The 16,848-nt window shown below is 36.4% G+C and overlaps 1 protein-coding gene across 1 annotated transcript; it reads right to left on the bottom strand.

Moving 5' to 3' along the window:
* Nucleotides 1–2,792: 2,792 nt before the first annotated feature.
* FBXO8 (F-box protein 8) lies at nt 2,793–16,616 on the bottom strand. The gene is made up of 5 exons (XM_008944493.1): nt 16,283–16,616; nt 14,036–14,162; nt 6,512–6,630; nt 4,708–4,904; nt 2,793–3,438 (listed from the first exon to the last, which is right to left on the bottom strand). Exons 1-5 carry the CDS (start codon nt 16,609–16,611, stop codon nt 3,251–3,253), a joined length of 960 nt encoding a protein of 319 aa, XP_008942741.1. The 5' UTR covers nt 16,612–16,616; the 3' UTR covers nt 2,793–3,250.
* Nucleotides 16,617–16,848: the final 232 nt, after the last annotated feature.

Genomic DNA, 16,848 nt, shown 5'->3' with positions numbered 1-16,848 from the left:
CAGCTTCAGTATCTTTCAGGACCAGAATAACTAGTGTTTGCAGGGGGATGGGATGCTAGTGCACTTCTTCTTTCAGTGCTGGGGACAGTTAGTGTGAAAGCAACATCACGTGGCCACAGTTCAAAGGCTGTGCAGTGGTGCTTTGTAGTTCTGATCATGCTCATGTAATTAGGCTTGGGATCCTCTATCTAAGTCTCCTAAAGTGCTTCATCAAGTAGCTATTTCCACATCACATCATCTAGTGAGTCCTGGATCAATGATGCATCTATGCCTATTTTCTTTTAAAAGGTATGTGAAGACACCAATAGTGCATTGAAGAAGACACTGCCCAAAACTTAGCTTTTGGAGGATGATGAAGAGAATTCAAACTTGATCACTTTGCAAGAGTATTGTTACATCTACTTAAGGCTTTTTTTTTTAAGACAAAATTGCCTAAATGAATGAAAAGTCTAGATTTTTAAGATGTAAAAAAAATACTTCTCTGCTGCTCTGGAGAAAGACTCAAACTTCAAAAGGACAGAAGAAATTTTTTGTTTCTTGGTTACCTCTGAGGGAATTCACTCCTGGCACGCTGCATTTGCTGTTTTCTGTTCCACTCCGAGCTGGCAACGTAATGTACAGCACGAGCTGGGTGCTAACCATCCAACACTGTTCAAAGCTCTACTGTGAAGATCAGAGGCTGTTATCTGTATGTGATTAGGGTTTGGTTGTTTTGTTTTTTTTTTTTCTTTTCCCCTGGAATGGTATCTTACGGCAACTCTAATCGTATCATCCTGTTTCTAATTTATCTTCTTGGCTGTTACACTGGTCATGAAGCTTTCTAAACTTTGTTAATAGATGTACTCGTCTCTTCCAGAAAAAAAAAAGCATGTTCTGTCTGCCTGGAGGCTTTGTTCTCTATCTGTTTGATGACGGGAAATGAGGGTAACTGGAAATTAAGAGAAATTCAGATTAACAATTCGTACTCTTGAATCAGCACAAAATCAAAACCAGTATTGCTAATGTCAACAGAAATACCAGTCAGGAGATAATTAGGCTTTGCTCTGCATTTATGGTTTGAGAAGAAAACATTTCCTCATCAGATTAGTTGTAATTTCAAGATTCAGTGAATTCCTTTTACAAGTATAACTTCTGAGGAGTGCTTTCTAGAAAGCCATATTCTGCAGCCTTCATATAAGATCACTGTAAGGAGCACAGAGATACTTAAACTTTATTGCTGATTTTACAGGTTAAAAAAGTTTTCCATCTTATCTTCTTTTTTTTGTCTTTTTTTTTTTTCCCCAGGACCAGATACCTGTGCTTTAAACAAAGCTCCCCAACACACCATACACTCTATTTGTGTTTGAGATTAACTGACCACTATGGAATGCATCTGTAGGCTTTCTGAAATGCATGAAATGACTCAGGGTGAAGTCATGAGAAGTTATCCTGAGAGAGGGGAGTGATACTGTAAACCTATCTGGAAGACAGCTCCAATAGTGCTGGCTCCTGGCTTTGGTTGTGTATGCTACACAAATAATACAAACTGCATTTACATTTGATTAAAGGTAACGTGATAAAAACAATTACAGCTTTTTCTGGGTGCATTTTTGCATGTGGACTAGACCTAGAAATAAAATGTTCTAAACACTTGAAATAGCAACAGTAGCTACTCTTTTTTTCTTCCTGTCATTTATGTAGCCCTTATGTGGACTGTCATTGTCATCACTCTTCCCACATCTAAGACAAATATAACATCCCCTAGGTGCCAAATGGAAAGCAGCAGCATGGGCAAAGTGCATGATTAGGAGTATGACCTGCATTCAATCCCTGGTTCTGTCATAAAAAAATCAGATTAACCTGTAAAACAGAACTAAGAATGTCTTCCTACCTCATAGTGTAGCTGGGAAAAGGGAGAAATCTACTTGTTTCAACGATGAGTCTAGCTGCTGGTGATAATTGCATATTATGTAAACAAACTTAATAATGAACAGCTCTGATTTCAACTACATGTTATGTCAATTTAAGAAGAGTTATCAGCAGCTCTACGAGTTATCTGAACAAATCCCAGGCAAATCCTCATTCAGTTCCTGCATATGCACAACAGTTGCACTTCTGAAGACACACTTCAGAAAACGTAAGACACACCCCGACCGAACTAATTTTTGCAGTTATTTTCATAAATCTAGAACTATTTAAAATCTAGCTACATGACAGACCTAGAAAGGATAATTCATTATCTGGCTCTGAAATGGCTCTCCAACCCTGCACAGTCACTGCACAGTCAGTTTTTAACAGCTCATCTTGCACAGTCAGTTTTTACAGCTTTAGCAATGAGTCATCTGGTACATATTTGCCGAGGCATTTCCATCACTGGCACTTCCAGACCGAGGGAAGCAATTGAAAGCAGCAACACGTTGGTCGCCCCTGACACTTTCCCTGTTGAGATTTTTCCTTGCTTACCATGCTGAATAGATGACTGGAGTTGGCCTGTGTCCCCAGTAGCTAATCTCTGCAATGTCAGTTAGCTCTCTCTGTGTAAAGTGCATGATTTCCCTAGGCTATCCCGGTAAGACATCAGGGTTCATCTGAAACAGTGATTGTAATCTTCTTTAAAATTGAGTGAATAGCTGATTGGCAATATGCTAATTCAAGTTAAGTCAATATAGTATTAAATATCAGCTTAGACATTTTATGAGTGTTCTAACGTCTAGAATAAACTTTATTGCAGTATTCAGAGCAATGTTTCTCTAACTTACGTATCTGAGGTAGAGAGCACTGTAAAAAAAATGCAAAAGAAAGAAGTACAACACTATTTTAAGAGATAAAAGGAAAAATTTTAGTTAAAATATTTTACAATAAAATAAGATTATAAATCTCTTTAGTTAAATATATAAACATTGCATGGTATTCTAAAAAGAATGAACTTATTAAAGTTTCAGGCAGATCTAATGCACAAATTCATCACTTTGTCAGCTTAGATGGTAATGTCAGTTTAACATTTGTAAATGGCTGTGTCAGACTAATGGCATTGTTTTGTGACAAACTAAAAAAAAATAAAAATGAAAAACAAAACTCTGAATCCTTCTGTTCCCATGGTAAATAGATCCAAAAGGTAGTTTACACATACACACACTTACACACACAAACTTTGATTGCATACAGAGGTTAGAATGACCAGCACTAAAATAACCCCCATCTCTACAAAATAATTAATTACTTGATGTAGTTTTTGAAAATTACAAATTTTAAGTGCTACCAAATTGTGCTTTTAGGCAGCCACATGGCCAATAAGGTAGATGTTGTCATAAAGGTGCCCTACAAAATCTTCACTAATATTCTGTGCAGCTCGTCTTGTATTTCGGATGAATTCCCTCTTTGACATTTTGTTCTTCACGTGAGGGCTTGTTAGATCAATGGAAAGCAGAATCAAAGAGTAACACAGTACATAAACTGCATCTAGACAAGAAAGAGAAAAAAAAGTTAAAAAGGAAACTGTGATCATTAAAAATATTGTTTCCTGTCCAAGAATCTTGCAGCTTTCATCAACTAAGATTATAATTATATATAAAGATACCTGTGCAACTAAAAAGGTTATCCCAGTGAAATAAAATTCAATATAGCAATGCTCCAAGTAAAAATATAAGCACATTGCCAAATGAGCATTTTCAAAACTCTTAATATTTCTACATTATCCTAAAGTCACTAAGTGCTTTATGCACATTAATTTAAACAGATTCTTGGTGGTTTTCTAAACTAAGGCAAACATGCTTAAAGCTAAAGCTTATCTTCAGATATGTAAGCAGTCCCACTGTTGAAAACTGGCTCCCAACATCAATGTTTGTTAACTTGAGTGAAGTGCTGGGTTAAACCCCCAGCCCTGAATGAGGGTTGGCATATGGATGATGTCCACAACAAAGGCAAGAAAGACCCTCCTGACTGGTTTTCACCCAGGGTCTGGCCAGCCTTGGGTGGGAACTGATGAGGAGATCACCACCAGGTGCCCCCACTTTCCACATTAACTTGGAGGTGGGACAAGAAGCCACCTCTGTGAGAACCGACTGCTTGCAGTGGAGTTGGTTGTGTGGGGATTTGGGCTGTTGGAAGGGCTCCCTGATTCTTCACAGAAAGTGGAGTTCCCAGGATAACAGGGCTAGTACATGAAGCTGTCTCTGAGTCCCTACTATATAACTGGGCTCATGGCCTGGCTGCTACCATCTCCCATGGCTTGGCTCCTTGCCTGGCTTGCTCCCTTCTTCATGTCCCCTGTGGTGGGTGAGTGCATTGACTTGTTCCTCCCTCTGGCTGTCTGGCACTTTGGGTCTCTGGTGTGTGATGTGGGAGTGGAGGGAGGACTTTGGCTGCTGGTCTGTCTGTTAATTCCCTCTTGTTTTGGTTGAACTATCCACAAGGTAAAATGTTAAGTGTATTAAGACTTTTTAAGAGGAGACGTGAAAGTACAGAGCTTAAGCACAGACAAAAGTGAAGGAAAGATAACATGAAAATAAAACCCACTTATCAGCAAGGTCTAAGAAAGGAATCTGTATGTTATTTTTGCTTTTTTTTTTTCCAATCCAAGTGGGATGATATCTGTATACTGAACTCTCACAAGCCACGTCTGTACTTTCAGAAATACTTGTTTAGGTGTTGATCTCAAAACTATTGACAGTATCATCATCCATAAATACAAAGATGGACCCACTGAATACAAGCACTTTTTTTGCTTACCAGGGCTAAGGCCAAGCTCTCTCATCAAATCGGGGTTGCAAGCACAGAATCTGTGAGAGAACTTTGTTATGAGAGTCTCAAGGTACTCCCCACGCTCCTCAGGAGCATGAATGTGTCTGAAGAACTCTCTCAGTGCATTTGGCAAGAACTGATTTCTGAAGTTGTGCAGCGTCACAAGGTCATCCAAAACGTCTCGCCTGGTAGGATAAAATCCCACATAATTAGAGAAGTTTCTTTTAACTGTTTGACAATGTATGTTTTAAAAACTGAAATGAAGCCTTAGAGGAGTCTATAAACTTTTTTTTTTTTTCTGAAAGATAAAGAAAAATTACTAACACCACATAAGTAATATAAACACATTAATCAGACACAACAGTAGCCAAATACTACAAAAATATACAATAATGAGAATTCTAAGTTTCTTTATATGCATGTTCAATCACAGTCTACATAGAGGCTTTGCTTCCTTTATGCTGTCTGACAAAGCCCTTAAAATGTAAAGGAAATAGATTCATGTGTGTCACACATTTTGGTGCCTAGCTAGATGCTGTTACAGGAATATCCTGTTAAAACCAGGCTTAAGTTAGATAAAATTTGCTCACAAAATCCCTTTAAAGTCTAAGTCCATCGTGGTGCAATGCTGAACAAAAGAAACATCTAATGGATTCAGATTAGCCTATATGAACAGAGGGGCAAAAGACTTCTGAAGAAAATTTTGGAAGCAAATTTGAAGTGAACCGAAGAATAGTCTTGTTATGTTTATCTTTCTATGAAACATTTCAGTACTTCAGAGGGAGTTTCAATATTTAGAGACCTAAATGCATGCACTGATTTTAGTGCCTGACTACACTCTGCTTACGACAGGAAGATGAATGGCAATAGGGGTTGCTAATATCAGCTTGCTTGTAATTTTTCTATTGCCAAAAAAAATTGCCAATCTGAAGTTTTACAGCACAAGACTGTCAGTGGTGATAACACTACAGACTGACTCCTTCCATTCCTTTAGTGGTACAGGCTGAGGAGGATGAGAAGCGGGAGAGGGTTCCTGCTGGAAGCGCAGCTGTCCCTCTGCTCTTCCCACTTAGGTCCAGTTATTCCTCTCCTCCTCGTTCAACTTGTCTTGAAGGTACTGGTGCTCCTCCTTCCTCATACTGCACTACCCCAACCTGAAGGTATCCTGGAGGGCAAGAGAAAGTGTTGTGGAGGTAAAAGAGCATGCAAAAGCAGGGAGAGTGTGCCCTACTGCAGCTCAGGCTAGCTCCAGGAGGATGCTCTACTGCATCTCAGGAGGTGGGTGTGACTTCCATTTGAGAAATATCAGACAACCAAATAACAACTAGATGACTCAACATTTGTTAAAAAGCTATCATCACTTGGTAAAGCAATAACTGCTTCTTCTGATTAACATCTGTACTAGACAGGAAAAAAACCAGAAACCTCAAGTCAAAAAAGCAACAAAGTATCTATAAAATTTGATGTCCTAGAGCACAATGATCAACCTGTGCAGTTTAAATGCTCACTATAACTTTGTAACAATTTATTCCCAGAACCACAAAAATGCAGAAAAAGCAGAGGATGTTAGACTTACTAGTAATAGGTGGTATCATCAGGGGTTTGATACAACGCTATAATCACATAAATCCTTGAACTGAGTAACTGTTCAAATTAAGCAGCAGTATCACTTAGTTGCATAGTTTTCTCTTCATTTTTACATCTTTAAAATTACAGCAATACAAGGAAAACACTGTTGAATGGTGCTATACATTGAAAATGAATAGGAGATGTCTTCAGAAATGCAAATTACCTTTCATCAAGGTAGATTCTCAGCTTCTTCCAATTTAGCGTTCTTGTACAAAAGATGAACTTAGCTATTTCCTTCGGTGAATCGTCCAGTATGCCCTTGGACATAAAGTAGTTGACTCCCTGAGATAAAATACACATATAGATAAATGCATTTAGTCCTCATAATGTGTTTTGGAACAAGAACTGTACTTGGCAACGTAGGAACGTAATCCTACTAATTGGTTGGCCTTTCAGAATGATTCCTGTTCCTCTAAATCACATTTCAACATGCACGATACACGCTAAAATTAGAAATTAAATGCAAAGAAACAATTTGTTGTTATGGTTGAGATTTTGCACACACAGCAGGAAATTTGAAATTATGGACCCCAAAATATCCAAGAACCATCATGCTCAATTTCTTTATAGTGTAGACTAGTATTTTGGTTTTCATATTTTTGTAATTGTATTTTAAATGCTGTGGGGACCATAACTTTTAATTTCATAACTTTTGTAAATAAGAAAATCTTAGCCATAATGTGTTTAGACTTTAATATCTTTCATTAAAACATTAATGTTGTCACATTTATACAATGTATCACATTCAAACAGATGCATTAAATGCATTTGTTTAAATGTGTAATAATGCAAATAAACACAAGCACACTGATTTCAGAGCATAGGTAAATATCAACATATGTAAATATGCATCCACATAAAAAAGAACACTGCCTAACATCAAAATAAAAGTTTAAAAGGATAGAACAATTGTATGTATTTTATATTCATACTGTCATTTTCAGAATTTTCCACACTTTACCAAGCACATATTTCTTATAGAATATACATATCAAATTTCATTTAAAAAGTATTTTAGTGATATTCTGGATTCTTTCTGTTCACTGAAATATCACAAAGCATAAAACTATTTTCCTAACCATCTCAGAAATTAAAATGAACCTAATGGATTTTAAAAATGTTCACCTTTTTCAACAACAAAAATCTAAACCTGAGAATAACCCCCTAGTCTCAATTAAATTTGGCTGGGGTTGAGATTGGTTCTGAACTTCTGTTGAAAAGAAGTGTTAAATACTTAAGCACAGTACTTCTTGACTATATCATAATGTAAAATGTGTAGGACAGTGCATTTCTGCAGAGGGTAATGTACCAAGGCCACGACCTAAATCACCTTTAAAAAACTTCTGAAATATTTTTTCACAAATCTTCTGATATTGGACTTCACAATATTTTGCAAGTCTGTCCTTTGAGTTTTAGGGTAGCCTGTCATTCAGTATATAAATTAACTTCCCTGTGTTCTTCAATTTTACTAAAGAAAGGAGTGAGTGCAGGTTTGGAAAGTCGTTTTATCAAGTGGATTAATAAAAGTCTCATATCACTTAAAAAAAAATAAATATTTAAGATACTGATAACACAAGTGAAAAGCCAACAAACACCTGTAATGTTATCCATCTGTTTTTATCAGTCTATAATGTGGCTTATATATATAAAAGCGGTTAATCAGCATACTTTTGTGTGTGTTAAAAGGATGTTTTATAAAATGAATGAAAATGTAAAGGTTTTATACAGGTAAAACAAAAAAAAAATCCTAGCAATTTAAGGCTGCAATTGTAAGAAGACGCTTTATTTAGGACTGTAATGAAGCAAGTATTGCACTATAACCTTGAATTTAAGTCCAAATTAGATTGTATTTAAGTTTGTCCATAACATAGAAGGGCAACATAAGGTTGTCGTGAATTAGAGCTAAATAAGAAACTAAAACTGGGAAATGATGAAAAATGAACATCAACTGCATATTCCTGAAGCAGTCTGGTAACTTATACAAGACTAGTAGCAGAACATCTCCTTTACCTATGTCCTGACTTAATGAGACTTAGGTATTTGCTTAGGGTAACACAAACTGAAGCCTAGCAAGGAAGACTTGGTAGTGTTCCTGCTGCAATTATTTAACAAAGACTTCTGCAACATATCCAGAAAATACCTGGCATGTCACAGATGAGGCAGGATGAAAATAATACCTTTAAGACAGACAATAGGTTGGTTTCTCCATGACAGCAAGCACCACACGTTAAGTTTTCATGCACTAGACTTCAATCCATTGTAGCATCTTCACCTGATAAGCTACCAACTCTTTGCAAAGCATTTTTATTCCTAGTCTCTAATTTCCTATCTTCCCATGACATCTAATGCTTGACAATACTTTTCTCTGTGAATGCACTCCTGTTACTAATTTTTCTCATCTCCTTCACAAATAAGCAGAGTATAGAATATACTTGAGCACATGCCATCATCTTTAGTTGCTTTTCACTTCTTCCCACAAATACTTTGCAACAACAGACACCTGATTTCTCTTTAAAGTTCTTAAATTTGGGCTCATAGCAAATGAAACTTATTTACAAGAGTTATGGCATGTCACTCAATCTGCTTTTTGTAACACTGTGAACACTGCCCTGGATTCCTGAAATGTGAGCCCACACTTGAAGTAGATCACTTTTGGTAGCTAAAATGGTCACTTGCAGCAGGTACACTAGCTGAAATAAGAAGTTCTATACACTGTTAAAATCTATGGTAAGATTATTTGTTAGACATGTACTGAGGCTCTTAGGAAGCATTTGACTAAATGGCAATGACAGGTAGGCAGATCTGTGCCACAAGGGCTGAAGAGGCACTTTTAACACTTAGGGAACAATGCAGGATGAGCACTGATGGTATATTTGTTCTTCTAACTGTGATTTAGTGGAAGAGTAGTTAGGTGAACAATACAACAGCCAAGACTTCCAGTAGCTCTGTGTCTGCCTAACTTATATGAAAAGTCTGCTTGTCATTATAATGTTCTTAGCATTAGAGGATTAGGAAAGATACCTTAAAGAGCACTGTGACAAGAATGTCACCACTGAATTTCAGACAGGTCTGGATAAAATCTTGGTTTATGAAAGTATTAAATTATATATGTAAATAACAATCATATCTATAGACTGATAGTAACAATGGAAGCCATTTGTTGTTATTCTATGTTATTTTTTACAGTTGTTCTTTCTTGTCCAGTCACATGATGCTTGTTTTAACAACTTATTCTATTATAGTACTGAAACCTCTGCCTTGCTTTCTGCCCGTTTCCAGGGGACTTTCCATTCACTTATATCCATATTTTTTTTTTCCAATACTTGTTTCATTTTTTTATTGTTTTTTTTTTTCTCTGCTAAAGCAGAGAACATTTGGAACACTTCAGCAGAACAGTCAACATTAAAACTTTTGTAGTTGCCTTTGGTGTTTAGATATGCACACAAAGACACCCCCTGTCACAAACCGGGTGTGACAAACCGAGTACCTTTGTCAAGAGAGACAAACTTCACATATCTTAAATTTCAGATTTCACATAAATGGTTGCATACATGCTCTATGTGTTCAGCCTAGAACAGTTTTAAAAGGTGACTAAGGAAATCACTAGTATCATATTAACATTTTTAGGTGATTCATAATTCTGTGAGTTATTTGCCTCTGCATTTTGGTACAATTACATAAATATCAACATAAAATGCTGATTTCCTTCTAGTCTGTACTGTATTTAAAAAAGAATTTGGATCACCAAATTGAAACATTATCAAATAAAGGTTGAAGAAATGTAGGAATTTGGGTTTAAATGCCATGCTCTGTGTGTTCAGCCTATAACAGTTTTAAAAGGTGACTAAGGAAATCACTAGTATCATATTAACATTTTTAGGTGATTCATAATTCTGTGAGTTATTTGCCTCTGCATTTTGGTACAATTACATAAATATCAACATAAAATGCTGATTTTCTTCTAGTCTGTACTGTATTTAAAAAAGAATTTGGATCACCAACCAAATTAAAACATTATCAAATAAAGGTTGAGGAAATGTAGGAATTTGGCTTTAAATGCTGGATTAATTATTTAGATAAATTCTTTGGGGTACCAACTGTCATAGTATTTATACAATATCTGGCACAGAAGTGCCTCAATTTCTAATTGGGGCTTCTAGGTACCACTACTAGTAAATAATAACTAGACAGGTATGGTATTATTATTCCCATTTGCTTAGGGAAATGGAGCATGAATATATTTCATGGTGTATGTTCTGGAACAAAATGCACAGTACTGATGTATTTTGCAATGGAAATCTTAAAGATTCTTTTCCTACGTTATGAATCAAGTCATTTAGTGACAAATGTGGACACAATAGAACATACATTTCCAACACTGTCTCTCTCACTGCAGGCTTTAGAAATACAGTCTCAGTGATACACACTTATGATGGCAGAAATCACAAGTAGAACACAGAAATATTTTTCATGTCACACAGAATCCATAACTAATAATTTAGAAGATTAAAGTTTTACTTTAACTGAGTTTAATTGAGAGTTTTCTAAAGTTTTCAGCTGTCTGGTCCACTCCAGCTTTTTAGAGATCACACAAAATAGTTTCTTCCCTCTACAACATACACACAGTTTTAATACTCCTAGGTCAGATAAATCAATGCATCTCAAAATTGGCTCTCTTAGTAGATCACTATGAAATAGGTAAGTTTTTGAGAAATCTAGTTAGAAATATACAGCACAGTAAATACTACATCATCTATAGACTATCTATAATTAGCAGTCAGGTAAGGCAGCTTTACACAAGTGGCTAACATTTAATTTATAATCAAGAACAGTGGCCTTGGCAAAAACTATGGGCAGCTGGTAATGAATGAGACAATCAGAAGAGTGCAAATCCCAGCCTAGTGTAAGTACTGTCATACTGTACTTTATTGTTATTATGCTACATAAAGTCTGAGAGTTTTGTTACAGTCTGGATTCCAATAGATTCATAAAAATAGAAGCCATTAAACAGAGTAAGTTAGAACTACGATCATTAAGAATAAAGAAAAAATGAATCTTCTTTCCTGACTAAAGGATTCTTTTTTCCACCTTCAGTTTCAATTTTAATTACATATCATATCTCCATGTAATAAACTGGACAAAATATTTTGTAGGGAGTTAGAAACAATATACAAAACAGTGGGAAATAACTTCTGGTTGCTTACAAATTCTGAGTCATAAGCATATGAGATATGAAATGAGCACTACATGAGAAACATTTCACATACATCATACACTCTTTAGAATAAAATACAGCAGAGACCATGAAGGCAGATTAAACAACATAATATTCATATTCAAGTGTTAATACTAACAAGAAACCACCCACTCTCTCTAAAGAAACAAAAACAAAGTTCAAAAATGTTGGCTACAATGGTGCTGTCATATGAAAAAAAAACCCCAAAACCTACAAACAAACAAAAAGAGAAACTAAACATGCACAGGAGATTTTTTTTTCCCAGTTATGTGTAATGTGATTAACACATCCCTTCTGCAGAATGTGAGCAGCTCCTATGAGTTATGCAAGCTCATGCACACAATCAACACGTTAAATTACAGCAGATATCACAAAACCATGCACACAACAATGGCTAACCAGAAAATCCTACCACAAAGTGTGTAGATGCTCTTCCCTACCCCGTGAGCCACCGCTAGCTCTGGAGCTGTTGCTGTGGAGCCTGGTTACCCATTTTCATGACATGGGCGGTGTCCTTTGGAGAATCTTGCTCCTGTGGCTGTAAGTATTCCTATTTTTATAGTAATTTGATCACGTCTGTCATCAAATGTAAAGCAGAGTTTGGCAGGAAATTCGGAGACACAATTTGTAATAGTGGAATGTCATATCATATATTCCAGTCACAGTGTCCTTATAATAATAATAATTCTGCCAATATTACAGTTGTAAACAATAAAAGCAATAGTATTTGTCAATTCTGAAACTCAGGCCCTGAATGATTCCTGCCAGGCTATGGTGCTCCACAGGGAGAGAGGAACAGAAGCCCTTAGGAGATATCCTGAGGTTCTGGTCGCTCGCTAGGCCTGAAGCAGACTGTTGGCACTACTGTTATATAACATAACCATAATGAACCCAGAAGAAGTAAGTGTAGCATGATAAATTTAATAACTAGTTTAAGTATACTATAAGATAGCTCTAATTTGTAGATCTCAATTTCCTTTCAAATTAATGAATTTTTTAATTCAGTGCCTTTTGTGAAGGCTCCAAATGCTTTAATCCTACCGAGATAACTTTAAATTAGGTCGGAATATAACAGCACATGATAAACTACATAGTAAGTGAAAAAGTATGTTAAAACAAAATGGAAAACAAAGAAAAATTTGTGTCAAAGCTGTTACCAATTAAAACTTGCTTTATTATTGAAAACGCAGTATTTAGGTCACTTAAATGTATTCAATGTTTAAAGCTCTATATTTATTACTAAATTCACTAAACCCCTGCTGAAAGCCCACGCCAATCACTGAGGCGGCTTGGCGCTGATAAGGCGCCTCAGCACTTGCACATCACAGTTCAAGGCAGAGCTCTACCAGAGACATTACAAAACAGTGTCGTTTGTGAGTAAAAAAAGTAGTGGGTTTCTTTTATGAAGCAGAATGTGAGATAAGGTAAGATTTTAAACATAATCATATCATTGTCATAATACAAACAGCTGCTTTATTTATGTCACCCTGTGGACATAAGTTCATGTTTTCTGTATCCTATCGTCAGTGGGAACTATTAGCTCCTACAAGTGCATCTTTTCATGTTTCTTAATCCTCCTGCTACTTTGGATTTATTCAATTACCATTTGCTTGTATATCTATAAATACATGCAAGAAGTTAACACTGCTTTTTGTTCAGTACTGTGTACCTTCTTTTCCTAGGAAACATGAAGCAGGAGTCTGATTTTGTACACAACAGAGACTCTCTCACTTGGGTGTTGTGTGAACAGGTGAAAGCTGCATACTCTCAAACTCTTCTTCTTTGAAAGGTGACAGAAAAAGCAGAAACTGACTTTTTCAGCCAGCTACAGTAGTTAATAAATTGAAACTTTTTAGTTTGACATGGGGTATTTTTTGAAAATAAATATGTTGCTATACATTATAAAGATTATGCTTAACAAACAAGCTGATCTTTAGGACAGTGCAGCAATACATCTTTTTCATAATAATTTGAGACTTGCTTCTTGACAATGAAAATATTTAAAAATCTCTCACAAGAAACCGTAATTGTCGTAGAATTAGATGGCTTTACATTATATTTCATCCTGCTTTTACTGAAGCAGGATCAAACTCATACTCTGCAGAACCATTTTGGCATTTTAATTTATGTAAGCATATTATCATCCTTTCTAAATTCACAATTTTCTCTTCACTTATGGTCTCTGCCTCATTCCTAAGTCAGTATGTGGTTATGAATTGCTGGCACCCATAGGTCAGACTGCTGTACAGAGCACTTAAGAGGCAAGCCATGTAAATGATGTGCACAAGTACCATACGCAAAAAAAGATCAAGATATGGCTCTTAACTTAGTATTAACCATTCCTACAGTAAAACAAGTACCTATCAAAACTTGGCTTTTAATATGGCTATAATTATAAAACAATCACAATTACTTTAACTGTTTATTACTTATCAGCAACAGTTCACTTACCTCATCAGGATTGGCATTAAAGGTGAGACTGCCCTCATCTAGCTGCATATACAATTTTCTAAAAGAAAATCCTAGAGGCGGATTCTTGTTGTATATAGAACAGTGACCCCAAGTGGATTTGCACAACCTATGAAAATAGAATTACTGTATTATCAAAATTCCTTTCTGTATTTAATGTATTTTACAGAAGCAAAACGTAATCAACACTGCAAAGCCAGATAAACTATAAAAAAAGTTAGAATGAGCTTGCTTGTTAACACTGAGCTATGAAGCCTTCTGCATGTGTATTATTGGTCTCCAATTACACAACTACTGTTCTCTTCTTATACAAGTTTTGCTGTATTTGAGTGCAATCCCCAAACATATCCTAGTAGGTGACATCATAACATCCACAGAGCTGAAACGTGTGGCACTTCTCCTATCTGAACACTGTCAACTGTGACACGCTCCTCTCCTGCACCATGACAGACTAAAAATATTGTTTCTTCTCTTGTGCCCCAGTTGTGGAGTGAGACACATCTGCACAGAATTACACTGTGAACTCACCGCTTTCCCCACCTGTCACTTTCCCCATCACTGTCCTACCAGTCCTAATTATTTGGTCCAGCCTCACACCTCTGTACCTTCCATCAGTACCATTTCTTTCCCTTCCATGCCACGCTGACTCCATGTCTGTTTCATCAGTTCCCGTTGCTCATCTCAGTCTCCTTGATGACACCACCTGAAATTCCCTTGAATTGTTTAGGCACTCTATTACCTTGTTTCTGTATTGGACTGGTAGGTCTGCTTCAACATGTTTATTTTGTAAATAATTGGGCAAAAGGCTTAGGACCTGTCAGGTTGCCACTTAGGACACGGGAGAGATTTTTTTTTCTTTCAGTTAGGAACCTGGGTCTTATCTGGACTGAGTTCAGAACTTCAGCCACAGGACTTGCCAAAACCTAAACTCAAAACACACCAAATATATGTGGGATACTAAAGGCTAAAATGCCAAAAAAAGATTATGCAAAGATAGATTTTTATTAATTTGCTAATTCAGGACACATCTTCACTACTGAAGTGTATATGTTGAGCTCAGTATTATTTGGGAAGACTTCATTAAAAATTATTGAGCTATTTTCCAGGATGAATTTTGAGGAAAGAATATATACTGCATACAGTTAAGAAGCTCTAGTATCTCCAGGTTTTGGTCCAGGGAATTTATTTGTGTTTAGTGTGGTTTTGATACCAAGAACCAAGTACAATACAATGCATGCGGATATACATAAACTGAGAAGCTTAGCAGGATCTTCACTAGAATTCCTCTTTCCTGACAAGACAACAGTCCCCAAGAGCTGTGACTAAGAAGTTAAAATTGCATTATCTTATTGTTGCATTCACAAAGCATGATAGGGTGGGAAGCTGCTTAATTCAAAGGCAGAGGGGCAAAGAAATACATGAGGGAAGGAACAGACGTAGAGCACAATGAAAGGAAAACAAACAAGATGTGAACAACCCAACTACTACAGTAATACTACTTACTGTCTGTTAAGGGGTAAGAATATGCTGTGAAACAAAAGTTCTGCTGACCATCTACTCTAAAGATAAGTATGGTTGCATAAATCTTTGTTAGTGGTGTAAAACATCAAAAATAAAAATTTAAAAATGTTCTTTTATGTTATATTATTTGATAGAATGTTCCTTTATTTCCCGGATATACAAACTCTGCATATGTTAAATCTACTTCAGCTGTTAGATTGCAGAAATTCCACTTGATGCATGTGTAGAACTGACCTTCCCCCTTCCATGACCATATTCCCAAAACCATACACTTAAGTTGCTCTCAGACAAGTATAGATGAGTTCCAATCCCTTTCTGCCTGGAGCTTCAGCTGAATAGGTCTGCTTGCTCAAGCTAGGTACTTGTTTGAAGTTCAAAGAAGTAATAATACAAACATTTGAGATGTGCTTTGAGCTAATATGAAAGTGAAGACAAGTCCTTGTTTTTCTCCCCATATGTCAAACAACAAGTGTGTAGTGTATATTTGCACCAAGCACACTTGTGTATGTAGTAATCTCCAGTCATACCTGATAGTACTTAGAAACTGAGAATAACACATTTTTAAATTATATTTGTGTTTTGCCTATGTCAAGTCTCATTTAACTTGGGGAACCTTTGCTACAGCTAGAATGATGAAAAGCACATATTGAGACGACTTAAAATCTAATAATGATTTTTACTATGTCTGGGTGATATTTTTTTCCTTACCCTTGCCAGAGAAGCTCATCATTAGCAAGATCTTGCCAGACACATGAAGCTAGACAGAGATCAGTTGCATTCAGGTATGACAAAATGGTAAAACTAAGCTCTGGTGGCAGCATTTCCAGGTTAATGAATCCTCCTTGCTCTTTAGATTTTCTTGTCTTCAGCAGGTGGTAGATGTCGATGCCTCCTGGGGCTTGTTTGCGATGGCTTGTACTGGTAGTGCTGTTGGTGGCTGTCCTCCTGCCATGCTCCCTGGTGAGGTAGCCTGGGCCACCATACCCTTGGTGTTGCATCTGCTGGTTCCTAGCAACTCTCCAGAGTCCCTGACCCATCTGCGAGCCTGCTGGACATAAAATCCAAATTAAATGTTGACAGCCATTTATAAATGTTTTAACCTGTATTTATTTACAGACTCGGCACATGCTGGAAAAATAAAATTACAGGACTGATCTAAATAGGAAAAAAAAAAGTTTTCTTAAAAGTTATGCTGACAATTGTAATCTGTCTCCAGTGGAGCAACTAAATACTGGAAACAAAACCCAGAAGAAACCTAGATTTTTTCCAACTTT

Source organism: Merops nubicus, unplaced genomic scaffold, assembly GCF_000691845.1.
Source record: "Merops nubicus isolate BGI_N331 unplaced genomic scaffold, ASM69184v1 scaffold370, whole genome shotgun sequence".
NCBI lineage: Eukaryota > Metazoa > Chordata > Aves > Coraciiformes > Meropidae > Merops > Merops nubicus.
Note: the sequence above shows the minus strand (reverse complement) of the source record. Positions and strands in the feature narration are given on the sequence as shown.

Excerpts from the sequence above, each read along its gene's own strand:
- FBXO8 (XM_008944493.1), bottom strand. The coding sequence starts at position 16,611 with ATGGGTCAGGGACTCTGGAGAGTTGCTAGGAACCAGCAGATGCAACAC. Across the intron at positions 14,163-16,282 it reads GATGAGCTTCTCTGGCAAGG|GTTGTGCAAATCCACTTGGG; the intron begins GTAAGGAAAAAA and ends CTATTTTCATAG. Across the intron at positions 4,905-6,511 it reads AGAATCTACCTTGATGAAAG|GCGAGACGTTTTGGATGACC; the intron begins GTAATTTGCATT and ends TTATCCTACCAG.